Raw genomic sequence first — 27,918 nt, 5'->3', positions numbered from 1 at the left:
CACCGGCCCTAATGACGGCTGCAACTGTAGACCAAAATGTAAAGTAGTAGTCATGAGTCCTCCGTATGACAACATACAGATGCTGGCATTAGCATATGGGTTTATATCTGGCTGCGCAGACATCTGCAATTGTGGTTACTTTCCATGCAATCCATAGACCTTACACCTGGATAATTAGAAGATAACTCTATTTAAATCATTATTTTATTCTAATGTATTATTCACTTCATTGTAATTATTATCAATCCCATAAACATAAAAAAAATGACAACAAAATATTTTGAAACTTTTTATTTTTAAATGTTTAAGCGCTTTGTAACGTTGTACAGACAGAACACGAAGATGGATGAGAAAAGACTGTTCAAAAATATAACATTTTAGCTACTACAATAGCAAGAACAGAGGCAAATAATTCACTGCTGCGCAGGCCAAAACTCCCGCTACTGCATGTAAATGACACTTTCACTGTATTGGTACCATCTGACGCAGACTGGGAGCCTAAGTCGCAGAAACTTTTAGTGCCACAACCCCGAATAGCAACAGATTGACTTGTAGAACCTGTAAATACACAACATGAATATCAGTGATGAAGTTCTACAATTTAGAGTAGATACAATAGATGTAAAGATTAATGGTGCATACACACGATCAGATTTTTTCTTCAGATATGGACGATAACGATTTAAAAATCGTTCAGTCGTTCATATCTGAAGAAAAATCGTTCATATCTGACATGCCTGAACGATGGACGATCAACGATGCGCGTTCCCGTTTGTCAGATAACGATATCTGACATCTGATGGGTTTGCAGTCAGACTTGGACGATTCCATTCATTTTAATGCAGTCAAAAATCGTCCAAATCGTTCAAATCGTTTAATCGTTCAGTCGTTCATCTGACAAATCTGACAAGTCTGACAAATCTGACCGTGTGTACGCTCCATAAGCTGCATACACACACAACGATTTTGTTACCAACGATTTTATGAACGATTTTATGATCGATTTTCTGTCAGATTATCTGTCAGATTTTTTAAAGTGTAATGAACGATTTTTGTGATCTACAAACGATTTTTGCATATTCCCTTAATGAAAATCGTTGGGTTGACAAGTCTGACTGAACTACAAACTACAAAATACAAACGTGAACGCGCATGATTGATAATTGTTTAACGATAATCGTTCAAAAAATCGTTGTTTGTGTATGCAGCTTATATAATGGTTTGAAAAAATCGTTCACTTTCTGAGTCAAACGATGAACGATTATCGTTCATGTGCGTTCATGTTTGTAGTTTGTAGTTCAGTCAGACTTGTCAACCCAACGATTTTCATTAAGGGAATATGCAAAAATTGTTTGTAGTTCAAAAAAATCGTTCATTACACCTTAAAAAATCTGACAGATAATCTGACAGAAAATCGTTCATAAAATCGTTCATAAAATCATTGGTAACAAAATCGTTGTGTGTGTATGCAGCTTTATGGAGCATACACAAGGTCAGATTTGTCAGACTTGTCAGATTTGTCAGATGAACGACTGAACGATTGAACGATTTTTGACTGCATTAAAATGAATGGAATCGTTCAAGTCTGACTGCAAACCCATCAGATGTCAGATATCGTTATCTGACAAACGGGAACGCGCATCGTTGATCGTCCATCGTTCAGGCATGTCAGATATGAACGATTTTCCATCAGATATGAACGACTGAACGATTTTTAAATCGTTATCGTTCATATCTGAAGGAAAAATCTGATCGTGTGTATGCACCATTACAGTTTATAGCAAATTAGATGACCTTTGCTCTTCAGGTGAGTGAGGTAAGAATGGTAATTACTCTGTACTGGATGTCCCTGGTGTAATCTGATCTCTCTCTCTCTCTATCTATCTACCTATCTACCTATCTATCTATCTATCTATCTATCTATCTATCTATATATATATATATATATATATATATATAGATAGAGGGAGAGAGATACATTATAGAATATATATATATATATATATATATATATATATGTATAATATATATATATATATATATATATATATATATATATAATAAGCGAGAATATGTGTGTGTGTGTCTGTTTGTCTTTTATGCATGGCCAGAGTTTTATACCTAGCTCCACCAAATTTGGCATAGTGGTGTAGTTTGACCAGGATTAGGCTTTTGCCTAGGGGTTGGCTTCATACACACACTGTCACACTCTCATTTCTTCCAAAGTGCTGTGTTATATCACTTTCCAACAGCCACATACATGAAATACAGAGTTAGTCAGCCCTCTTTGTTTGCATGATACAATTTGACATTAAACTGAATGCATTATTAGCATTTCACTCACTGTCTCATCTTACAGCAGTCACCCCAGGGGTCTTAGCAGAGTGCCTGGCAGGCTCATGAGCCGCTCAGCACTTGATATATTCAGACTGTAGCAGACAGAAGTAAAATGATAAGCAGTCCAGCATCAGCTGCCAGCAGCATGGATAGATCCCAGCACGTGCAATCTCCACCGCCAACACCTTCAACATCAATCTCCTCATTAATGATTAGAGGTAGTCCATCTGCATCCAATTTACAAAAGCAAACTAACTCTGCCCCTATACAGGATTTCAAGAAGAATCTTTGCTAAGGCTGTTGCCACTGCAGGGGGTGAAGCTTCATCACAGAAGGGGACCAAGAAGACTAGTAGTTTCAAACAAAAAATTATTATAAAACAATCATTTGCAAGAGAAAACAAAGTATGAAAGCTGCCATCCTGGTGCACAGCAGATCACTGAAGCCATGATGTCTATGTTAGCTTTAGTTCTGCATCCAATATCCGCCATCAATGCATCTGGTTTTAGACAATTTGTTGAGGTTACTTATTTACTAAGAATCGAGAATGGTCGAGTTTTTTTTTTTTAATCTCGATTTGCATCGTCAAATCTCGGGTGATTTTTCCATTTTTCTTCTCGCAAATTTACTAAGAATTTAGTTTAGCTGAAAGTGTTGGCCGATATTGAAGCAGATCGAGATTTCTCCTCCGAGTTGCAAGTGAAGTTGAGATTACTCACCCGAGAATGCAGTGTTTTCTCAGCTTAAAAATAGCGGCCGCTCATTGGCTGGGTCCACGTGGGTCCCAGCCAATGAGCGGCCATTAATATTAAGCCGAGCTGATTGGCTCACGGTCCGGTGCTAATGACAGCTCATTCCAATGAGCTCTCATTCGCATACTGTAGCAACATTCTGTAGCGTGTTGTTTCAGTGTGTCCATGGCCCTTATTGGATTTCTGCGGAAAACATCGTGGGACAAAAGGTGAGTATTGGATCTTTTTTTGAGGTACATTCCCGGATACTTTACGGTGACAAGGGTACGTGAACATCTGGGAGCAGGTGAGTATGTGTGTGTGTATGTATGTATGTATATATGTATGTATGTATGTATGTATGTATGTATGTAATAAAACTTTATTTTCATGGTGTGTGTGTCTTGTGTTTTTTACACATTTCTTTATAGGTGAACTACACATACCAGCGGCCCCTTAATGCTCCGCATGCAGGTACTTGTGGTTTGCCAAGTATCAGCATGCGGGTAAGGTTTGCTGGGACCTGCAGTTCTACTCTAAAGACAATGTTGTTAATTCTATTTTTAACACTACACATACACTTTCAACCCGCCACCCACAGCCCATGGGTGGCAGGGATAGCCCCGAGCTATCAGCCTAGGCCAGGGGTGCCCTCAAGAGGGGGACCCCTTTATTGGGGGGTATCCAACTCCCCAGGGATCCCTAACCTGAGCTGACTAGAGGTCAGGGCCGATGCTGCGGCTGAGGGGCCCGGTGAAAGAGCACTCCTGACTGTGGCATCAGTCCCCCACTAGAAAGTGTCCAGAGCAGGTTTTAAATATAAGGGGAACCTTATGCAATTTTTTTCTCCCTATATTTAAAACCAGGTCTGGCCCTGCTGCCTGGTGCTGGTTCTTAAATTACTGTGGATCCCTACACATTTTAATTTTAAGAACCAGGATTGGCTGGCACGTCCGGGCCTGGTTAGCCTTTTTGGGGGGGGACCTCACGTCATTTGAAAAAAAAATATATATACACTATTTAAACTAATTACAGGCAGAAACATACACAAATCACAATGATATTTGTATGTTTCAGCCAAACTCGCAGCTCTGGAGGTGATTGTTTAAAACTTCAAATTGGCAGAGAGTTTGTAGGTATCTCACCCGAGATTGTCATCTCGATTCTTGGTAAGTTTGTGAGCTGTGGGCTTGATTCAGACCCACTCGCAAGCGGCTGTCCGCTCGCAAGTGGGTCGATGTTGTGCACTGCGCATGCGCACGACGGCGGGAGCTCCGTCGTGCGCATGCGTCAGACGCGACGAGCGAAGGACTTTCCTTTGCTCGTTGTGTCTGATCAAAGGGGGCGTGCTGTCGATGTTGATTGACAGCACGCCCCCTTTGGTGGGCGTGCCGGGGGCGTTCCCAAGGGAACGCCTACCGTCAGAAGCCGGCCCACTGACATCACTAGTGATGTCAGTGGGAGTGATTTTGGCTCTGATAGAGCCAAAATCACTTCGGGCCTTGCGGTTGAAAAACTCAACCGCAGGCTCCGGCTCGCAGTGGCGATGGTCGCGATGGTCAAGACCATCGCGGCCATCAAACTGCACGCTCGTATAGGCTGTGGGTGGTGACCCACAGCTATACGAGCGTCCTGGAGGACGCTCCATAATTATGGAGGGCGGTCCTCATTCAGAGCGTGCGCTCTGCTCAGAGCGTATGGCTCTGAATGAGGGCCTGTATCTTTTAGGTGAAAAGTACTTCCGAGTTTGCCCGATGGTGATAAGATTCGAGATTGCTATCTCACCCGAGTTTTATGAGTGAGAAAAGAGAAATCTCTCTCTAACTCTCCCGACTTTGCCTTTAGTAAATTTGCGAGTTGGAAAACATGCCTAAACTCTCCAGAGATTGCAATCTCGCCCTAACTCAATTCTTAATAAATGTACCCATATGTGTCTATGCTACCACATTCCATCTTGATTCCATTTTACCAGAACAATAATACCTCAGCTGTACCAGGCCATTAAAAAAGTTATTCTTGGCACAGAAAATGCCATTGTACTCACTATCAACTTAACTACAGATATGTGCACAAGCAGTACTGGTCAAACAAAAGATTACGTGACTGATAGCTCACTGGGTGGGTGTAGTGCCTTCAGCAACAGCACCAGTATCTAACACACAAAGGCAGCTCATTCACAGGCAGGCTACTCTCTGTATCACTGGCTTCACTAAGATGTCAGACTGTTGGAAAATCTCAATGATGTGATAGCAAAATGGCTTACCTCGCTAAGACTCTCCTCAAGAGTTATTATTTCTGATAACACTAGTAACATTGTAAGAGCTTCACAACTGGGTGATTTTCAAAATGTACAATGTTTTTCGCACACAATAAACTTGGTGGTTCAGAATTTCTTAAAAATACAGGTCCACGTAGGAGGTGCTGACTGTGACCTGAAAAATTCTGGACATTTTTGTCATTTAGCAACCACATGTAGAAGATTGCAGCAGCTGCAAGTATATTCAATTTGCTATGCCACCAACTGAACAAAACTGAGCAAATAGGTGGAATTCCACCCTTAATATGCTTCAGTGAAAGTATTAACAGCAACAAGCCATCCAAGCATACACATAAAGCTATAACATAGGGAGAGGGGGACATGTTACCTTAGTCCAGCACAATAGGGGAATACTCTCCATTTTATTATTTAGTTAGCCTACTGAAACTTTTTGAAATTGTTACATGTGCAGTGAGTTCAGACACTGCCAACTTGAGTCAGGTCATACCCTTAAATAAACTATTATAAAAGCAGCCAGAGAATCTTAAGGAGGAGATGAAACTAAGTGATTCTACTAAGTATGTAGGACGTGTAGCTCAAATGCCTGATTAAGAGATGTATGCTTATACAAATGAATTTGCATTCTCTCATGGATCGCAGTTGCTAACATATGCTAATGTCTTCTAAAGCATAGTCGAGCATAGGAACACCATCTGCTGCCTTCTTATATATGTCCGAAGACATACAATAGTATAAACATCGATGCACATTGGGCAGCCATGCAGCAAGTGCCAATCCACAAACACTGCAGCTCTCCTGACACACAGAGAGCTCTCATGCTGCACAGGATATCAAAATGTCTTATTTATACACATCCATGAAGCAGCGGTTAAATGGTCTGACACACCTACGTTCACCTAGCCACCCCGTTACTTCCCTCAAATGGTGACTTCTTGTCACTCACTTTGCAAATGGATCCTCCGTGCAGGCATTATCGCAAAACAATTACTGTACATGCATATACACAATGAAAAACAATAGCTTGATCTACATAAAAATCAGCATTGCATTTATATCTAAGCCAGGCCCCAAGTTATTTATGCGCTTTGGCAAAACCAAAGGATCAGTACTGCAACCATGCTTGTTCCTACGATTAAGTCATACTAATGTCTTCCTTTCCAACTAACACAGATCTTAAGAGATGTAAGGAGCTCCTGGTGAGCAAGTTGTCAGCACAAGTGACAATAGACACAATTACTTCTTCTGCTTTAGATTCTCCTGCAAATGCTGCTACCATGAAAAAAAATAACTTTTCCAGGAGATGATGATGATGATTAGTCAACTCAAAGCACCAGAGTGGAAGGGTAATGGTGCATACACACAGGGCAATCATCAGCGATAACAATATCACTGTACGATCTCCCTGCACCTTCCCGGTGTGCTGGATGATCAATATCAATCATCCAGCACATCACCAACTCAGCAACGATGGGCCAGCAACCCGGGTCCCTATGTTACCTGGTTGATATTGTCCAGATTGGCCTGCATGCATGGGCAATGGTCAATATCGCTATCATCCATACGTGCCCATGCAATGCAGGTTGTTGCTGGGTTGAATCATCCAGCACTCCAGGGAGGGCACAGGACGATCAGACAACGATAACAATTTTATTCTACTCTTCCTAATTACAGACACTAATCGATAAGCTTGTTAATATAATAATGTCAATAGCCCTAATTATAAATCTGAATCACAAATAACCTTTAATGTATTTTACCAGATTGTACAGTGGATGTGTCTTCATTTATGTGATACTGTGATTGGAACAGACAAGAAGGCAAAATGTTACTATAATTACCAGAAATAACAGTACGTTGGAGAAGACACATATTTTCATTTCCAGTACATTGCATGGTGTCCCCAGTGTAACACCAGTCAGATGTAGCCGAAATACACGTCCGACAAGTCAGTCCATTCTGCTGAGAGCTGTCACTGGGTACTGTAAAATATGAAGATAAAAACATGCAATTACTCTACAATTTAGATGTCAGTTTGGACACTTCCCTCCCAAATCTAAATCTCTCTGCACATTGTAAATCTGCCCCACCTGCAGTGCAGCATGGTGTCACCAAGATGATCAGTTGAGAGAGATATCTCACTCTATTTCCCAAGTCTGAATCAGGCCCTCTGTATGGATTGCATTTGCCTCTGAATCAGTAACATAGTATAACAACAAAGGAGTGTAATTGAAACACTTACATGTAGGTGACGATGGAGTACAGTTATCAGTATTACAACAGGAAGTGCCCATCTTTATATTGCTATTGGGAGTACTGAGACTACCAGGTGTATCGCACTGACTGCTCGGTACACAAGACATCGTAAAAGTGTCACTGACTGTCAGTCCATCTGTACAAAAAGTAAATGGTGTAAGAAAATAAATTAAATATATTGTTTTTTGAATAGGGATAAAGTAACAAACCCAGGCTTGCCTACCCTCCCGATTTGGCCGGGAGCCTCCTGATTTTCAGGTGCCGCTCCCGGCCCCCCGGAAAGGCAGGCAAGCCTCCCAACATTTCCCAATCCTCCCGACCTCCCCTCAGAATCCACTAGAAATCCCCACAGCGGGGGGGGGGGGACAGTGACGCAATTGCATCATCGTGGCCCCGCCCCCTGCTCCACAGTGCCAAAAATAACGTCGTTGTGGAGAGGGGGCGGGGCCATGATGATGCGATCGTGCGGCCCCAATGTGTCACATCTGGCTGGACACGCCCCCCACTGTTAGCCGACAATCAGCTCCCTCCCGGAAGGAGGGAGCTGATTGTCGGCAAGTATGAATAAACCCCTTACATTATCGTGTATAAATATTCTGAAAGGTGTTTTCCACCTTCATCCCCCCAAAAATTACCTGCCCTCCTACCTTCCCAATAATAGCACTTTGTTGGGGTTTATTAACTAGGACCCACAGACCCTTTTAGCAGGTTCCCAACAAATCACTTTCGTTGCTGTTCATCTCTCTTAAATAAAATGTAGTTCTTCTTTTTACCTCTTTACCATAATCTATGAACAGTTATTCTACAAATGACAACTATTGCTGTGTATCCATATAATAAACACTAACCCATAGCTAACCCATAGCCAAGTCTCACATACAGTACATTCTCCATTCATATTCAGGAAATGTTGTAACTTACTTATTCTATGTACTCTTCAATTCACTTGGGGTCTATTTACTAAGTCTTGGATGGGGATAAAGTCCCAGCCAATCAGCTCCTAACTGTCATTTTTCAAACACAGCCTGTAACATGGCAGTTAGGAACTGATTGGCTTGCACTTTATCTCCATCCAAGGCTTAGTAAATAGACAGAAGGATGGAATGCACAATGCTGTAATGCGTCAGTTAATCCTAACATATCTGTATTTTATCCTGCATTGCAAAGTCCATCAATCCTTGTCCTGCTCTACTAGGTGGATGAAGCATTGACACAAAGTTGTACTGAGATAACTTGTAACAATGAACCATATGTTTGCATCTTAATAAGTGGAAGCACACGTCACATTCACAAGATTTATTTACTTTTATAAAAAGGGAAGTGCAATATATATATATATATATATATATATATATATATATATATAAATTATAGGCTTTGTATAACGTACTTGCTGTAGCTGTTGTACGGGCGCTGCCACACGCGTAACCATTGGGGCACGTCATGGTTGTTCCAGAACAGGAGGAAGAAGAGCTGCTTGTACATACATTACATGTGAGAGAAAAACCTGTAATAGGAAAATGAATAGAATAAGATGAAGTGCGGAATAGGGGAACTGGAAGACAACAAACATTATCTTCCTACAGATTCTGTGACATTAGGGCCTCCTTCAGCAAGGATCGCTGATGCGATTAAAGCTGCAATTGCGTACGCAGGTATGCTGCGAAAGTATGCTAATATGTGCTATCACAAAGCCTTCGCACGCACAACATGCAGACGCCCACTTCCCCTCTCACACATCCATAATACCTTGCAATCGAGGCCAAAACATCGGTAACATCGAAGTACATCATTGCCACTCACACATTTAAGGCAGGTCTGACCCTATCACTAAACTGTTAACAACCACGCACGCTAGGAGGCCACAGCAGTGGCTAATTTATGCACGCCCCTGCTAACGGCGTTGAAATGCACTGGCACGCCTGCGTTCGCCCAACTCCCCCCATCACCACCTTCAAACGGCACTTCCTGTCAATCACTTTCCGATGGGTCTGAGTACTCACTGCGATCACAGGCTCTATAGCAGTGAGGCATTTGTGCATATGCATGCGTTGTACACCACAATCGCCCATTTGCGTACACTTTAGCAGTTGGGATCCTTGCTGACTGAGGGCCAGATTCAGACCCGCTCGTGAGCGCTGAGCGGGTCGATGTTGCCCAAATGCGCATGCGCATGACGGAGGCGCCTCCGTCGCGCGCATGCGCGAGACCCGAATAACGACGGGGAAGCCGTCGTTATGGGTCTCGCACCGAAGGGGGCGTGCTGTCGATGTTGAGTGACAGCACGCCCCCTTTGGTGGGCATGCCGGGGGCGTGGCTGCCCAGACGGAGGCGTTCCCATGGGAACGCCTACCGTCTGGGTCCAGCCCCACTGACATCACTAGTGATGTCAGTGGGAGTTATTTTGGCTCTGATAGAGCCAAAATCACTCCAGGGCTTGCGGTCAACGAGACCCTACCACAAGGGTCTCGTCGCAAGCCCGATGGTCGCGATGGTCTTGACCATCTCTACCATCATCATGGACGCTCGCATAAGCTGTGGGTGGTAACCCACAGCTATGCGAGCGTCCAAGAGGCCGCTTCGCAATAAAAAAAAAAACACCCGGGTTCAGAGCGGGCACTCGTTAAGAGCGTCCGGCTCTGAATCAGGCCCTGAGGCCCTTAGTGTTAATGGGATAGTTTTGGATGATATCACACACATGTGCACATATATATTATATATTCATAACAAATGGGACAGCACTTAGGGTCTTGTGCTGCCAAATTTTGTCTTTCAAAGTATGCACAACATCAACTAACGTTTCATTGGGGTTCAAACCAATTTCCCCAGGGTGCTAGTATGAAGCAGTGATATAAGCATGGAATATAGAGCATGGGAGGTAGCAATACATGCAACAGATTGGTAGTTCTGGGTCTAATTGAGACTTGTACGCACTGGTTTGTGCACCAGTCCGATGGCGGGAGACTGCGCTTGAGCAGGACACGATCTGCGCACGTGAAAAAATGGGTCAAGCAAGATGCTTTCAGTGCCCCCTAAGCCAATTGGGGGCAGCAAGTGGGCAGAGCCAGCCAGCATTCCTGAAAACAGGGGTGTGTCATCCCGTTTTCTGGCAGTGCCAAGGCCAGGGTCTGCATTTTCCAACACAGATTTCCAGGCCTCGCTTACAGTTATGAGATGGCCATCTGAGTAACCTGAGCCTTTGACACAGCTGCGGACCACACAAGCTGGTGTCTATTTACATCAGGGGGAGGGGACGGGTACTAATTACCCAAACTCAGGCTTCATGGAGGGGTCCGGGACCACTGCCGCCCCCCTACTTCCTCTTTTCTTCTTTCGGTAGCTCCTCTCCACAGCCCAGCACATGCTGCTGTGTTCTGGGCTGCAGTGGGGCCAGGGAGGTTTGAGCGCAGTGAACCATGTGGACTGTAAGACAGCGCAGGGATCACCTGGGTCAGGGCTGCTATAATGGGACACCCTTCAGCTACATATAGGAGGCCGGTCCTTCTATATGTAACTGAAGGGCATCCCATTACAGCAGGCACACCATTGAGAAAGCACTTGGGTAAAACAGCTGTTTGGCTCTGGAGTTGCGGCCAGTGCACACGCCGAGCACCGATGCCAGCTCCCACTCAGCACTACTCTAAACAGGTATTTTTCTTTTTTTTCCCACCGCATGTATGCTGTTTTCTTTTCAGACACTCTCATTGTGCTAGGACCCCCTCGCTGTACTATATAACAGACCTGAGAAGGGGTGAGGAGCAACAGGAAATGTCCATTTATCTAACTCTGAACTAAAGATGTGCGGGTCTGGTTCAGGTGTTCCCGCGGTTCGGAATTCGGATTTTAAATCTGAACTCGGCTTTTGGATGGTATGCTAACAGGTCAATTTGATGTCCTTTACCTGTTTATTTTTTTATTTTTTTTAAACCACAGATCCAAAAGCAAAACACTTGAGGGTGGTTTTACAAAGCCAAAACCAAACACGAAGATGAATCCGGATCCAAAAAACGGGGGTACACGGCACTACATTGTATCCTATGATGGGAACCCCAAGGTTAATAGAGGTGAACTTTGTAGTTCCCATCATAGGATACAATGTAGCAGTTCCCACCATAGGCTTCAATGGTGCTTTTCAATGGTGTGTCTTGTGGTTATTTGCAAGTAAACTAGAGGTATCAGTTGGCCCTTAATGCCCTGCATGCTGGTACTGTGGTTCCACAAGTACCAGCTTATGGGGGAGGTTTGCTGTGACCTCTAGTTCTCCAGTAAAAGACAATATAAATCATCCTATTTTTTTATACACAATCAACCAGGCACCCACCGCCCAGAGGTGCCAATGATAGCCCTGGGCTATCAGCCCAGGCCTACGGTGCCCTGCAGAAGGAGAACCCCTTTATTGGGTGGTTCCCACCATCCCAGGGATCCCCGGCCTGGGCTAACTAGAGGTCAGGTGATAATGCATTGGAATGGGGACCCGGTGAAAAGGTCCCATGGTTCTGGCATTACACCCCGCTAGAAAGAGTCCAGTGTTTGCGGAGAAATCGAAGGACCCCTACTCATTTTGTCCCCCATATTTCCACAACCAGAACTGACGAACTGAGCCTAGTGCTGTTTGATGAAAATACGGGGAGTCCTACATAAGTTCCCCCTGTATTTCTCAACCAGGACCAGCTCAACAGAGCCTGGTACTGGTTCTTAAAATACAGAAGAACCCTACTCATTTTTTACCTTGTATTTTAAGAACCAGGACAGACTCTTAGGGGGGAACCCCATGTTTTTTTTTCTTTTTACATCTTACTAATGTTTTACACAGAGAATCTTCATGGACCTTACTGATCTGTGAAGGCTTCTTAATAACTCAGACCTTGTAATGCAAGTCGCATTACAAGGTCAGAGTTTTCATATGACTAAACTAGGGGTGTGCATCGGCCACTTTTCGTGTTTTGTGTTTTGGTTTTGGATCTGGATCTTTCTTCGTGTTTTGGATCTGGATTGGTTTTGCCAAAACCACCCTTCCGTGTTTTGGGTTCTGGGTTTTGTGTTTTGGATCTGTATTTTTTTGAAAAAAAGCATAAAAACAGCTAAAATCACAGAATTTGTAGGTTTTTCTGCTCCTATGCTATTATTAACCTCAATAACCTTAATTTCCACTCATTTCTAGTCTATTCTGAACACCTCACACCTCATAATAGTGTTTTTATGTCCAAAAGGTTGCACCGAGGTAGCTGGATGACTATGCTAAGCGACACGAGTGGGCGGCACAAACACGTGACCCATCTAGGAGTGACACTGCAGTGGCAGGCAGGATGGCAGTTAGAAAAACTAGGCCCCAAACTGTACATAATGCAAAGAAAAAAAGAGGTGCAAGATGGAATTGTCCTTGGGCCCTCCCACCCACCCTTATGTTGTATAAACAGGACATGCACACTTTAACAAATCAATCATTTCAGCGCCAGGGTCTGCCACACAACTGTGGCTGAAATGATTGGTTCGTTTGGGCCCCCACAAAACAAGCTGGCAATTAATGTGTCCCTGCACAAACTGGCTCTACGGAGGCAAGATGTCATCCTCATCCTCCTCATCCACCGATTCCTCACCCTCTTCAGTGTGTACATCCTCATCCTCACAAAGTATTAACTCGTCCCCACTTGAATCCACCACCACAGGTCCCTCTGTACCTTCTGGAGGCTGGTCTCCCTGGAAGAGCTGATAATTCATTTTGATGAACATCATCTTCTCCACATTCTGTGGAAGCAACCTCCTACGCCTTTCGCTGACAAGGTTCCCGGCTGCACTAAACACTCTTTCGGAGTACACACTGGAGGGGGGGCAACTCAGGTAAAATAGAGCCAGTTTGTACAGGGGCCTCCAAATTGCCTCTTTTTCCTGCCAGTACAGGTATGGACTGTCTGACATGCCTACTTGGATGCTGTCACCGATGTAATCCTCCACCATTCTGTCAATGGTGACAGTATCATATGCAGTGACAGTAGACATGTCAGAAATTGTTGCCAGGTCCTTCAGTCCGGACCAGATGTCCAAACTTGGTCCTGCCTGCCCTGCATCACCGCCAGCGGGTTGCTTAGGATACCTAAGTTTTTTCCTGGCAGCCCCAGTTGCGGGAGAAAATGAAGAAGGAGCCGTTGACGTGTCACGTTCCGCTTCAGCTGACAGTGTGTTCACCAGCAGGTCTTTGCACCTCTGCAGGCTTGTGTCGGCCGGAAAGAGAGACACCACATAGGCTTTAAACCTAGGATCGAGCACGGTGGCCAAAATGTAGTGGTCTGATTTCAACAGATTGACCACCCTGGAATCCTGGCAAAGCGAATGAAGGGCTTCATCCACAAGTCCCACATGCCGAGCGGAATCGCTCCGTCTTAGCTCCTCCTTCACTTTCTCCAGCTGCTTCTGCAAAAGCCTGATGAGGGGAATGACCTGACTCAAGCTGGCAGTGTCTGAACTGACTTCACGTGTGGCAAGTTCGAAGGGCTGAAGAACCTTGCACAACACGGAAATCATTCTCCACTGCGCTTGAGTCAGGTGCATACCCCCTCCTTTGCCTATGTCATAGGTGGATGTATAGGCTTGTATGGCCTTTTGCTGCTCCTCCATCCTCTGAAGCATATAGAGGGTTGAGTTCCACCGCGTCACAACCTCTTGCTTCAGGTGATGGCGGGGCAGGTTCAAGAGTGTTTGCTGGCGCTCCAGTCTTCGGCACGCAGTCGCTGAATGGCGAAAGTGGCCAGAAATTTTTCGGGCCACCCAAAGCGTCTCCTGCACGCCCCTGTCGCTTTTCAGAAAATTCTGCACCACCAAGTTTATTGTGTGAGCAAAACATGGGACGTGCTGGAATTTGCCCAGATGTAATGCCCGCACAATATTGGTGGCGTTGTCAGATATCACAAATCCCCAGGAGAGTCTAAGTGGGGTAAGCCACTGGGCGATGATTTCCCTCAGTTTCTCTAAGAGGTTGTCGGCGGTGTGCCTCTTACTGAAACCGGTGATACACAGCGTAGCCTGCCTTGTAATGAGCTGGCGTTTCTGAGATGCTGCCACTGGTGACGCTGCTGCTGTTGCTGCGTAAGGTGATACAACTACCCAGTGGGCTGTCACAGTCATATAGTCCTTAGTCTGCCCTGTTCCACTTGTCCACATGTCCGTGGTTAAGTGGACATTGTGTACAACGGCATTTTTCAGGACACTGAGGACACTTTTTCTGACGTTTCTGTACAGTCTCGGTATCGCCTGCCTAGTGAAGTGGAATCTAGACGGGATTTGGAACCGGGGACACACTACCTCCATCAATTGTCTAAATCCCACTGCACTAATGGCGGATACCGGACGCACGTCTAACACCAACATAGCAGTCAAGGCCTCAGTTATACGTTTTGCTTCAGGATGACTGCTGTCGTACTTCATCCTCCTCGCTAAGGACTGTTGGAGGGTCAATTGTTTAGTAAAAGTAGTGGTGTTCCTACTTCCTCTCTGGGATGATGAACGACTCCCAGCAGCAGCAACAGCAGCAGCGGCAGCAGTAGGCGTAGCAATGCAGGATCCTCCGGAGGAATCCCGGATAGGAGAGTCAGTCATGCCAGTGATATGGCCTGCAGGACTACTTCCGATCCTGACTAAGGAGGAAATTGACGAGGAGGGAGTTGACGGTGTGGTTTGCAGGCGCTTGGATACAACAGGACAATGGGATTTAGGTGTCCCTGGACTGCTTACGGTCTGAGCCAAAGTTTCTGAACTTGACAGTAACTTTTTATGAACGCGCTGCAGGTGCCGTATAAGGGAGGATGTTCCTAGGTGGTTGACGTCACTACCCCTACTTATTTCACCTTTACATATGGTACATATGGCAAGACAGTTGTTGTCCGGATTTGGATAGAAATATTGCCAGACCAAAGAGGTGGAATGCTTGGTCTTCTGCCCAGGCATGACCGTGATGGGCTTTTTCATCCCACGGACAACAACTGTCTCCCCCGGAGCCTGATTTAAACAAACCACATCACCATCAGAATCCTCCTCGCCAACTTCCTCCTCAGCGCCAGCTACACCAGTATCCTCATCCTGTTGTACTTCAACAGTGACATCTTCAATTTGCATATCAGCAAGTGGACTGTGGGTGCTCCTTTCAGCACTTGCAGGGGGCGTGCAAATGGTGGAAAGAGCCACCTCTTCCCGTCCAGTGCTGGGAAGGTCAGGCATCGCAACCACCACCACACTTGGACTCTCCTTGGGGATTTGTGATATCTTCTTAGAAAGCACAGTTCTTCGCTGTGCTTTTGCCAGCTTAACTCTTTTGATTTTTTTAGTGGGAGGAGTGCTTCCATCGTCATGTGAAGCTGAACCACTAGTCATGAACATACTAGGGATCGACCTTAGCCGTTCCTTGCCACTCCGTGTCGTAAATGGCATATTGGCAAGTTTACGTTTCTCTTCAGCTGATTTAAATGTCTTTTTCAAGGTCATTTTCCTGAACTTTGCCATTTGGGATTGTATGTGCCCTCTACTATGACATTGGGCATCGGCCTTGGCAGACGACGTTGATGGCATGTTATCGTCTTTGTCATGACTAGTGGCAGCAGCTTCAGCACTAGGAGGAAGTGGTTCTTGATCTTTCTCTATTTTATTTTTATCGGAGATAGTTTGGTCCTCCATTTATGTTATATCGATTTGATATATACGTGCGGCTAAACACAGAAAATAATTTTTTTTTGGTTTGGACTGGAGTGTACTTTGGGGGTTACAGCACCCTTTAACGGTCAAGCCAGCCGGCCCTTTACTTATGACACAGGCGCACGCTTGGCACTACTTTGTTGATGCACGTGCGGCTACTGCGCACACAATTCACAAACACAGAAAATAATTTTTTTTTGGTTTGGACTGGAGTGTACTTTCGGGGGTTACAGCACCCTTTAACGGTCAAGCCAGCCGGCCCTTTACTTATGACACAGGCGCACGCTTGGCACTACTTTGTTGATGCACGTGCGGCTACTGCGCACACAATTCACAAACACAGAAAATAATTTTTTTTTGGTTTGGACTGGAGTGTACTTTCGGGGGTTACAGCACCCTTTAACGGTCAAGCCAGCCGGCCCTTTACTTATGACACAGGCACACTCTTGGCACTACTTTGTTGATGCACGTGCGGCTACTGCGCACACAATTCACAAACACAGAAAATAATTTTTTTTTAGGTTTGGACTGGAGTGTACTTTCGGGGGTTACAGCACCCTTAACGGTCAAGCCAGCCGGCCCTTTACTTATGACACAGGCGCATGCTTGGCACTACTTTGTTGATGCACGTGCAGCTACTGCGCACACAATTCACAAACACAGAAAATAATTTTTTTTTTGGTTTGGACTGGAGTGTACTTTGGGGGTTACAGCACCCTTTAACGGTCAAGCCAGCCGGCCCTTTACTTATGACACAGGCGCACGCTTGGCACTACTTTGTTGATGCACGTGCGGCTACTGCGCACACAATTCACAAACACAGAAAATAATTTTTTTTTGGTTTGGACTGGAGTGTACTTTCGGGGGTTACAGCACCCTTTAACGGTCAAGCCAGCCGGCCCTTTACTTATGACACAGGCGCACGCTTGGCACTACTTTGTTGATGCACGTGCGGCTACTGCGCACACAATTCACAAACACAGAAAATAATTTTTTTTTGGTTTGGACTGGAGTGTACTTTCGGGGGTTACAGCACCCTTTAACGGTCAAGCCAGCCGGCCCTTTACTTATGACACAGGCGCACTCTTGGCACTACTTTGTTGATGCACGTGCGGCTACTGCGCACACAATTCACAAACACAGAAAATAATTTTTTTTTAGGTTTGGACTGGAGTGTACTTTCGGGGGTTACAGCACCCTTAACGGTCAAGCCAGCCGGCCCTTTAATTATGACACAGGCGCACGCTTGGCACTACTTTGTTGATGCACGTGCAGCTACTGCGCACACAATTCACAAACACAGAAAATAATTTTTTTTTTGGTTTGGACTGGAGTGTACTTTGGGGGTTACAGCACCCTTAACGATCAAGCCAGCCGGCCCTTTACTTATGACACAGGCGCACGCTTGGCACTACTTTGTTGATGCACGTGCGGCTACTGCGCACACAATTCACAAACACAGAAAATAATTTTTTTTTTGGTTTGGACTGGAGTGTACTTTCGGGGGTTACAGCACCCTTAACGGTCAAGCCAGCCGGCCCTTTACTTATGACACAGGCGCACGTTTGGCACTACTTTGTTGATGCACGTGCGGCTACTGCGCACACAATTCACAAACACAGAAAATAATTTTTTTTTTGGTTTGGACTGGAGTGTACTTTGGGGGTTACAGCACCCTTTAACGGTCAAGCCAGCCGGCCCTTTACTTATGACACAGGCGCACGCTTGGCACTACTTTGTTGATGCACGTGCGGCTACTGCGCACACAATTCACAAACACAGAAAATATTTTTTTTTTTGGTTTGGACTGGAGTGTACTTTCGGGGGTTACAGCACCCTTAACGGTCAAGCCAGCCGGCCCTTTACTTATGACACAGGCGCACGCTTGGCACTACTTTGTTGATGCACGTGCAGCTACTGCGCACACAATTCACAAACACAGAAAATAATTTTTTTTTTGGTTTGGACTGGAGTGTACTTTCGGGGGTTACAGCACCCTTAACGGTCAAGCCAGCCGGCCCTTTACTTATGACACAGGCGCACGCTTGGCACTACTTTGTTGATGCACGTGCGGCTAATGCGCACACAATTCACAAACACAGAAAATAATTTTTTTTTTGGTTTGGACTGGAGTGTACTTTCGGGGGTTACAGCACCCTTAACGGTCAAGCCAGCCGGCCCTTTACTTATGACACAGGCGCACGTTTGGCACTACTTTGTTGATGCACGTGCGGCTACTGCGCACACAATTCACAAACACAGAAAATAATTTTTTTTTAGGTTTGGACTGGAGTGTACTTTCGGGGGTTACAGCACCCTTAATTGTCAAGCCAGCCGGCCCTTTAATTATGACACAGGCGCACGCTTGGCACTACTTTGTTGATGCACGTGCAGCTACTGCGCACACAATTCACAAACACAGAAAATAATTTTTTTTTAGGTTTGGACTGGAGTGTACTTTGGGGGTTACAGCACCCTTAACGGTCAAGCCAGCCGGCCCTTTACTTATGACACAGGCGCACGCTTGGCACTACTTTGTTGATGCTCGTGCGGCTACTGCGCACACAATTCACAAACACAGAAAATAATTTTTTTTTTGGTTTGGACTGGAGTGTACTTTCGGGGGTTACAGCACCCTTAACGGTCAAGCCAGCCGGCCCTTTACTTATGACACAGGCGCACGTTTGGCACTACTTTGTTGATGCACGTGCGGCTACTGCGCACACAATTCACAAACACAGAAAATAATTTTTTTTTTGGTTTGGACTGGAGTGTACTTTGGGGGTTACAGCACCCTTTAACGGTCAAGCCAGCCGGCCCTTTACTTATGACACAGGCGCACGCTTGGCACTACTTTGTTGATGCACGTGCGGCTACTGCGCACACAATTCACAAACACAGAAAATAATTTTTTTTTGGTTTGGACTGGAGTGTACTTTCGGGGGTTACAGCACCCTTTAACGGTCAAGCCAGCCGGCCCTTTACTTATGACACAGGCGCACGCTTGGCACTACTTTGTTGATGCACGTGCGGCTACTGCGCACACAATTCACAAACACAGAAAATAATTTTTTTTTGGTTTGGACTGGAGTGTACTTTCGGGGGTTACAGCACCCTTTAACGGTCAAGCCAGCCGGCCCTTTACTTATGACACAGGCACACTCTTGGCACTACTTTGTTGATGCACGTGCGGCTACTGCGCACACAATTCACAAACACAGAAAATAATTTTTTTTTTGGTTTGGACTGGAGTGTACTTTGGGGGTTACAGCACCCTTTAACTGTCAAGCCAGCCGGCCCTTTACTTATGACACAGGCGCACGCTTGGCACTACTTTGTTGATGCACGTGCGGCTACTGCGCACACAATTCACAAACACAGAAAATAATTTTTTTTTGGTTTGGACTGGAGTGTACTTTCGGGGGTTACAGCACCCTTTAACGGTCAAGCCAGCCGGCCCTTTACTTATGACACAGGCGCACGCTTGGCACTACTTTGTTGATGCACGTGCGGCTACTGCGCACACAATTCACAAACACAGAAAATAATTTTTTTTTGGTTTGGACTGGAGTGTACTTTCGGGGGTTACAGCACCCTTTAACGGTCAAGCCAGCCGGCCCTTTACTTATGACACAGGCGCACTCTTGGCACTACTTTGTTGATGCACGTGCGGCTACTGCGCACACAATTCACAAACACAGAAAATAATTTTTTTTTAGGTTTGGACTGGAGTGTACTTTCGGGGGTTACAGCACCCTTAACGGTCAAGCCAGCCGGCCCTTTAATTATGACACAGGCGCACGCTTGGCACTACTTTGTTGATGCACGTGCAGCTACTGCGCACACAATTCACAAACACAGAAAATAATTTTTTTTTTGGTTTGGACTGGAGTGTACTTTGGGGGTTACAGCACCCTTAACGATCAAGCCAGCCGGCCCTTTACTTATGACACAGGCGCACGCTTGGCACTACTTTGTTGATGCACGTGCGGCTACTGCGCACACAATTCACAAACACAGAAAATAATTTTTTTTTTGGTTTGGACTGGAGTGTACTTTCGGGGGTTACAGCACCCTTAACGGTCAAGCCAGCCGGCCCTTTACTTATGACACAGGCGCACGTTTGGCACTACTTTGTTGATGCACGTGCGGCTACTGCGCACACAATTCACAAACACAGAAAATAATTTTTTTTTTGGTTTGGACTGGAGTGTACTTTGGGGGTTACAGCACCCTTTAACGGTCAAGCCAGCCGGCCCTTTACTTATGACACAGGCGCACGCTTGGCACTACTTTGTTGATGCACGTGCGGCTACTGCGCACACAATTCACAAACACAGAAAATAATTTTTTTTTTGGTTTGGACTGGAGTGTACTTTCGGGGGTTACAGCACCCTTAACGGTCAAGCCAGCCGGCCCTTTACTTATGACACAGGCGCACGCTTGGCACTACTTTGTTGATGCACGTGCAGCTACTGCGCACACAATTCACAAACACAGAAAATAATTTTTTTTTTGGTTTGGACTGGAGTGTACTTTCGGGGGTTACAGCACCCTTAACGGTCAAGCCAGCCGGCCCTTTACTTATGACACAGGCGCACGCTTGGCACTACTTTGTTGATGCACGTGCGGCTACTGCGCACACAATTCACAAACACAGAAAATAATTTTTTTTTTGGTTTGGACTGGAGTGTACTTTCGGGGGTTACAGCACCCTTAACGGTCAAGCCAGCCGGCCCTTTACTTATGACACAGGCGCACGTTTGGCACTACTTTGTTGATGCACGTGCGGCTACTGCGCACACAATTCACAAACACAGAAAATAATTTTTTTTTAGGTTTGGACTGGAGTGTACTTTCGGGGGTTACAGCACCCTTAACGGTCAAGCCAGCCGGCCCTTTAATTATGACACAGGCGCACGCTTGGCACTACTTTGTTGATGCACGTGCGGCTACTGCGCACACAATTCACAAACACAGAAAATAATTTTTTTTTAGGTTTGGACTGGAGTGTACTTTGGGGGTTACAGCACCCTTAACGGTCAAGCCAGCCGGCCCTTTACTTATGACACAGGCGCACGCTTGGCACTACTTTGTTGATGCTCGTGCGGCTACTGCGCACACAATTCACAAACACAGAAAATAATTTTTTTTTTGGTTTGGACTGGAGTGTACTTTCGGGGGTTACAGCACCCTTAACGGTCAAGCCAGCCGGCCCTTTACTTATGACACAGGCGCACGTTTGGCACTACTTTGTTGATGCACGTGCGGCTACTGCGCACACAATTCACAAACACAGAAAATAATTTTTTTTTTGGTTTGGACTGGAGTGTACTTTGGGGGTTACAGCACCCTTTAACGGTCAAGCCAGCCGGCCCTTTACTTATGACACAGGCGCACGCTTGGCACTACTTTGTTGATGCACGTGCGGCTACTGCGCACACAATTCACAAACACAGAAAATAATTTTTTTTTTGGTTTGGACTGGAGTGTACTTTCGGGGGTTACAGCACCCTTAACGGTCAAGCCAGCCGGCCCTTTACTTATGACACAGGCGCACGCTTGGCACTACTTTGTTGATGCACGTGCAGCTACTGCGCACACAATTCACAAACACAGAAAATAATTTTTTTTTTGGTTTGGACTGGAGTGTACTTTCGGGGGTTACAGCACCCTTAACGGTCAAGCCAGCCGGCCCTTTACTTATGACACAGGCGCACGCTTGGCACTACTTTGTTGATGCACGTGCGGCTACTGCGCACACAATTCACAAACACAGAAAATAATTTTTTTTTTGGTTTGGACTGGAGTGTACTTTCGGGGGTTACAGCACCCTTAACGGTCAAGCCAGCCGGCCCTTTACTTATGACACAGGCGCACGCTTGGCACTACTTTGTTGATGCACGTGCGGCTACTGCGCACACAATTCACAAACACAGAAAATAATTTTTTTTTTGGTTTGGACTGGAGTGTACTTTCGGGGGTTACAGCACCCTTAACGGTCAAGCCAGCCGGCCCTTTACTTATGACACAGGCGCACGTTTGGCACTACTTTGTTGATGCACGTGCGGCTACTGCGCACACAATTCACAAACACAGAAAATAATTTTTTTTTTGGTTTGGACTGGAGTGTACTTTGGGGGTTACAGCACCCTTTAACGGTCAAGCCAGCCGGCCCTTTACTTATGACACAGGTGCACGCTTGGCACTACTTTGTTGATGCACGTGCGGCTACTGCGCACACAATTCACAAACACAGAAAATAATTTTTTTTTTGGTTTGGACTGGAGTGTACTTTCGGGGGTTACAGCACCCTTAACGGTCAAGCCAGCCGGCCCTTTACTTATGACACAGGCGCACGCTTGGCACTACTTTGTTGATGCACGTGCGGCTACTGCGCACACAATTCACAAACACAGAAAATAATTTTTTTTTGGTTTGGACTGGAGTGTACTTTCGGGGGTTACAGCACCCTTAACGGTCAAGCCAGCCGGCCCTTTACTTATGACACAGGCGCACGCTTGGCACTACTTTGTTGATGCACGTGCGGCTACTGCGCACACAATTCACAAACACAGAAAATAATTTTTTTTTGGTTTGGACTGGAGTGTACTTTCGGGGGTTACAGCACCCTTTAACGGTCAAGCCAGCCGGCCCTTTACTTATGACACAGGCGCACGCTTGGCACTACTTTGTTGATGCACGTGCGGCTACTGCGCACACAATTCACAAACACAGAAAATATATTATTTTTTTAGCACTTGGGGGGAGCACCCCTGATGGACAGAGCACCCCCTGGACAACACTACAGCACTCCTTTAGGACTGGGACACTGCACAGGACTTTGGAGTGGACACAGCCCCTATGGAGAACTGACTGCACAACACAGTCCGGCCAGCCCCTATGGACTTTGAAGTAGTGGACACAGCCCCTATTAACAACAGCAGCACAGCACAACACAGCCAGCCCCTATTGACTTTGAAGTAGTGGACAACAGCAGCACTACACTACACTACACTACACAGCCCTAACTCCCACCCTCCCTCTTCACTGTCCACAGCCGAGTGAGAAAATGGCGCCGACGCGGGTACCTTATATAGGATCCAAAACCCGTGAGACTCGGAAGGCGGGATGATGATGTTTTGCCTCGATTTCAGATCCGAGTCAGGTAGGAAAAGTCGAGCCTGACTCGGATCGGACTCGGATCGGGGGGGCTCGGGGGGGTTCGGATTTCAGAAATCCGAACCCGCTCACCCCTAGACTAAACTCACACACACTCGCACAATGTAATAACCTCAAACTGAAATGTTCGCAGGCTATTACATTTTACAGTTGTGGGGCAAACTTGGACCTTAAAATAAGCGAGACGGTTTGTCTCCAAAACAAAAATTGGACCCTATTACATTTTGCCCATTGTGTCCACTATACCATTGATTGTTCATCTTTAAATGAGTATTCCTGCTGACTGAGGTGCTGGTAATACAAGCGTGAATCCTACATGATTGAATTGTATCAATTATCTTTGCATTTATTGTCACCTTAGGACATACAAATTATTATAACCATTTGCCTGATATTACAACAATATTTGCTACTTGTATTCTTAAGGTGCATAGACACAGTCAGACAGCACGATGTTCAGATAATGATAACGATCATTATCTGATCGTTCTGCATGTGTTGGATGATCGTTATCAAACATCCAACACATGCATTAACCCCCCAATGACTAAAACGACCCACGATTAACGATCACAGGTCCCTATAGTAAACAGATTAACCTGGTTGATTTCAACCAGGTATGCCAGTTTGCACGGGCGATGGTCGATGGCCGATAATGACAATTTGTGCCTGCACATCAACCATCGTTTGGTCATTTGTAGGGGCCATAAAGTGTTCGATTTTAACGATAACGATATGATCCACTTTATCTGACCATGTGTACACAGCTTAACACTGAGATAATTAATTGGTGCCTTTTAAACATTAATTAATTTGGGAATAGTTCACTAAATTGGAATAATCTAGTATAATTACTATTGTAATTAGAGATGAGCGGGTTTGGATATCAGAGATCCGAACCAACCTGAATTTTGAAATCCGGGGTGACAACTGAATGTGTGTTCAGTTCCCCCACCGGTCCCGCCTCTCAAACTGAATCAAAACCATAGAGACAAAATCTCGCGTCTCGCAAGCTTTCGTCTCTATGTATATAAGGGACCACGCGGCGGCCGCCATTTCACTCTGGCTGTGGAGACTGAACAGGGAGGATGGGTAGTGTAGGGCTGGGAGAGGTAGTAATAATATAATTTGTCTATTTATTTTCTGTGTGTGTGTGCACGTTAGGCTTAGCCGCACAAGATACAGCAAGTTGCAACCTAGTGCTGCCCAACTCCAGACATAGGCTGTGGAGCGGGAATGCACCTTACTCAAGTGCAGTGGAGAATAATTTCCGTGTTGTGCAAGGTTCTCAAACCCTTTGAACTTGCCACACCTGAAGTTAGTTCAGACACTGCCAGCTTGAGTCAGGTCTTTCCCCTCATCAGACTTTTGTAAAAACACTTGGAGAAACTGACGGAGGAACTGAAACGGAGCGATTGCGCAAGGTATGTCGGACTGGTGGATGAAGTCCTTGATTCACTTCACCAGGATCCAATTATCATCAATCTATTCAAATCTGAAAAATATATTTTGGCCACCATTCTGGATCCTAGGTTTAAGTCCTACCTTATGAGTTTTTTCCAACAGAACAAAATCTAAAACTGTGCAAAGAGCTGTTGGTAAAAAAAATTGTCAGCTGCAGCCGCACGTGAAATGCCATCATCTCCAACTTAAGTTTCTGCAGTTGCCAGGAAAACACTACATTTTCCTTACAGAATGCCTGCTGGTCATTCAGATCGTTCACCAAAAAATGACATCTGGTCGGGCCTGAGAGAACTGCCTACTGGTGACATGTCTTCTACCATGACTATGTGTGATACGATCTCCATTCACAGATTGGTGGAGGACTATTTCAGAGATAATGTCCTAATAGGCATGTCAGACAGTCCCTTTCAGTACTGGCAGGAAAAATAGGCAATTTGGAGTCCCATACACAAACTGGCTTTGCATTACTTAAGTTGCCCACCCTCCAGTGTTTACTCCGAGAGAGTTTTCAGTGCAGCTGGCAGCCTTGTCAGTGATCGTCGTAGGAGTTTACTTCCTCAAAATGTGGAAAAGATGATGTTCATTAAAATGAATTACAAATTCCACGAGGAAGACCACTACCAACAATTACATCAAAATGTGGTGGATTCCAGCGGGCATGAATTAATATTGTGTGAAGACGAGGATGTACACACTGATGGGAATGACGAGGACAACGACAATGACAACTTGTAATGTAAAGCCAGTTTGTGTATGGGATCATTTTCATTTCCATGTCCAATGCACATTGGCAGATTGTTTCATGGGGGTCCAAACAAACCAATCATTTCAGCCACAATTGGCAGTCCTTGTCACTGATATGATTGGTTTGATAAACTGTGAATGTCCTGTTTCGTATACAACATAAGGGTGGGAGGACCCAAGGACTATTCCATCTTGCATCTTTTTCCTTTCCATTATGTGCTGGTTGGGGCTTTGCTGCCTGACATTTTAAATTAATGTTATGGTTGGTTTAGGAACCAATGATTTGTTTTAAAATTAATTTATTATCATTTTTACAGCCAGGGGCTGCACCAATGAATTTATTTTTATTATTAATTATTTAGCCCGTGGCTGCACCAATGAATTATTTTTTAATTTATTTATTATCAATTTTACAGTCAGGGGCTGTACCAATGAATTGTTTTTTAAATAATTTAATATCAATTTTACAGCCAGGGGCTGCACTAACTATCAACTATCAATTCTTCAATCCTCAAGGGTATCCCAACCATCATCTTTGCACAGTCCTCAACTAAATTAATAATTATATCAATCAGTTTTGAGCCAGCAAGCTGGATGCATCCTTTTGGCCCTTTAACTAGATGAATCAATATTGTGATCTGTGAGGTGGTCAAAATTGACTGGAAACAAGTGGAAATAAATGTTATTGAGGTTATTAATACTGTAGGAACAAAAAAAGGACAATTTTATGTGATTTTAGCTGTATTTTGTTTTTTTAAGAAAAAATCCAGATCCAAAACCAAAACCTGAAAACAAAACACGGAGGTGAGGTATTGGCAAAACCAATCCAGATCCAAAACCAGGGGAGATCCAGATCCAAAACCAAAACCGAAATATCGCGCGCACACCTAATTGTAATGCTGGATTACTACACTAATAACTCTGTTTGGTGTTGATTAATTTCCTGAAATATCACAATAATTAATACTTACAAATTGTGATTTTATATTATCATGGTATAAAAATCCAGAGGTTGGATTTCTACCCGAATAACTTTACTAGGTGTAGATTAGAACATTTCACACACTGATAAATTGTGAACAAACCTGTTATTGTATTTTTTCAGCAAGTGAGACCTTATGCTTGGTCATAGGTTTTTTTTTATATCAATTACTTTTTAGTACAATATTTGTGTGGCTGTTTATGTTTTGTATGTACTCTCCTTGAGATAGCATTTCTCACCTATTGTCATTAAAAGTGAAGTTTTATACGGATGATCTGCTCACAAATGTAGGCAAGTGCCCCAACCAAGAAACTTGTTTTTTGTTTTCTATATTGCTTTTATGTATATCATTTATTGAATGGCCATTTAAACACTTATGTGGGATTAATATATATTTTTTATACATCATCCTACTAAAGAGTTATATTACAATTGTTACACATATATTTACATTTGTGAAGATTATCGATTAAGTTCTAAACAATTTATGTCTTTTTCTCTCTCTCTCTCTCTCTCTCTCTCTCTCTCTCTCTCTCTCTCTCTCTCTCTCTCTCTCTATATATATATACATACTTTTTTAACATGTGTTAATGTTTTATGATGTTATATTTAGTTATTTTTAATAACTGGAATAAATTTATATATTTACCAATTAAGCCTTATTCTTACAAACCATCAGTTGTGATATAGCGCTGATTCTTCTTTTTGTCATGATGTAATATACAGTGCTTCTCAGCCATAAAGTAATGTATGATATCCAATATCTCTAAATGATCTATTTATTAAACTGGAGATATTACATTTAAGATAGAAAGACGATGAATGGTTTACCTATAATTATTCTGTACAATTACCACAGCTCGTGTATCCCATCATCATATAATATTTTTTTTTTATTTCCTAAGGCAAATGCTGAGTACTTGTCTCACACATACGCATTTATTTAATGGAGTGCAATAAATATAGCAGAATATTAATAGACAGTATGTTTATAAGGTGTCATAGAAATGATTTCTCACACCCCTAGTACAGCTCTGACAATCTCTCACTTTAATACTATTCAGGACATTTGTTTACTGTATATTATTAAAAAAAATTCTACACTAAACCAGGAGATAAAACAGGTGATTCTTCCCCGTTATGAAGTGTAACACAGACTCACCAGTCGCTGTGAGAGCTGAGAGGACACACAATAATCCGAGGAGTGATCCCATCATGATCTGAGAGTGTTTAACAATAGAGGCATCAGTCTACTGCAGGGTAACCAG

At 44.4% G+C, this 27,918-nt stretch overlaps 1 protein-coding gene across 1 annotated transcript; it reads right to left on the bottom strand.

Moving 5' to 3' along the window:
* Window positions 1-276: 276 nt before the first annotated feature.
* Window positions 277-27,918, bottom strand: LOC148481771 (uncharacterized). The gene is made up of 5 exons (XM_088453014.1): window positions 27,813-27,918; window positions 8,990-9,106; window positions 7,586-7,735; window positions 7,185-7,325; window positions 277-558 (listed from the first exon to the last, which is right to left on the bottom strand). The coding sequence occupies exons 1-5, from the start codon at window positions 27,865-27,867 to the stop codon at window positions 362-364; spliced, it is 660 nt and encodes a 219-aa protein (XP_088309140.1). The 5' UTR covers window positions 27,868-27,918; the 3' UTR covers window positions 277-361.

Source organism: Taudactylus pleione, unplaced genomic scaffold (assembly GCF_031769625.1).
Source record: "Taudactylus pleione unplaced genomic scaffold, aTauple2 ptg000563l, whole genome shotgun sequence".
Classification (NCBI taxonomy): domain Eukaryota; kingdom Metazoa; phylum Chordata; class Amphibia; order Anura; family Myobatrachidae; genus Taudactylus; species Taudactylus pleione.
This window is presented reverse-complemented; position numbering and strand designations above follow the sequence as displayed.

What these genes read in the sequence shown, in the direction of transcription:
- LOC148481771 (XM_088453014.1), bottom strand. Translation starts at nt 27,867, where the DNA reads ATGATGGGATCACTCCTCGGATTATTGTGTGTCCTCTCAGCTCTCACA. An exon ending in CCGTACAACAGCTACAGCAA is followed by an intron (nt 7,736 to 8,989) that starts GTACGTTATACA and finishes CTTTTTGTACAG; the next exon opens with ATGGACTGACAGTCAGTGAC. An exon ending in CCAACGTACTGTTATTTCTG is followed by an intron (nt 559 to 7,184) that starts GTAATTATAGTA and finishes GTGTATTTACAG; the next exon opens with GTTCTACAAGTCAATCTGTT.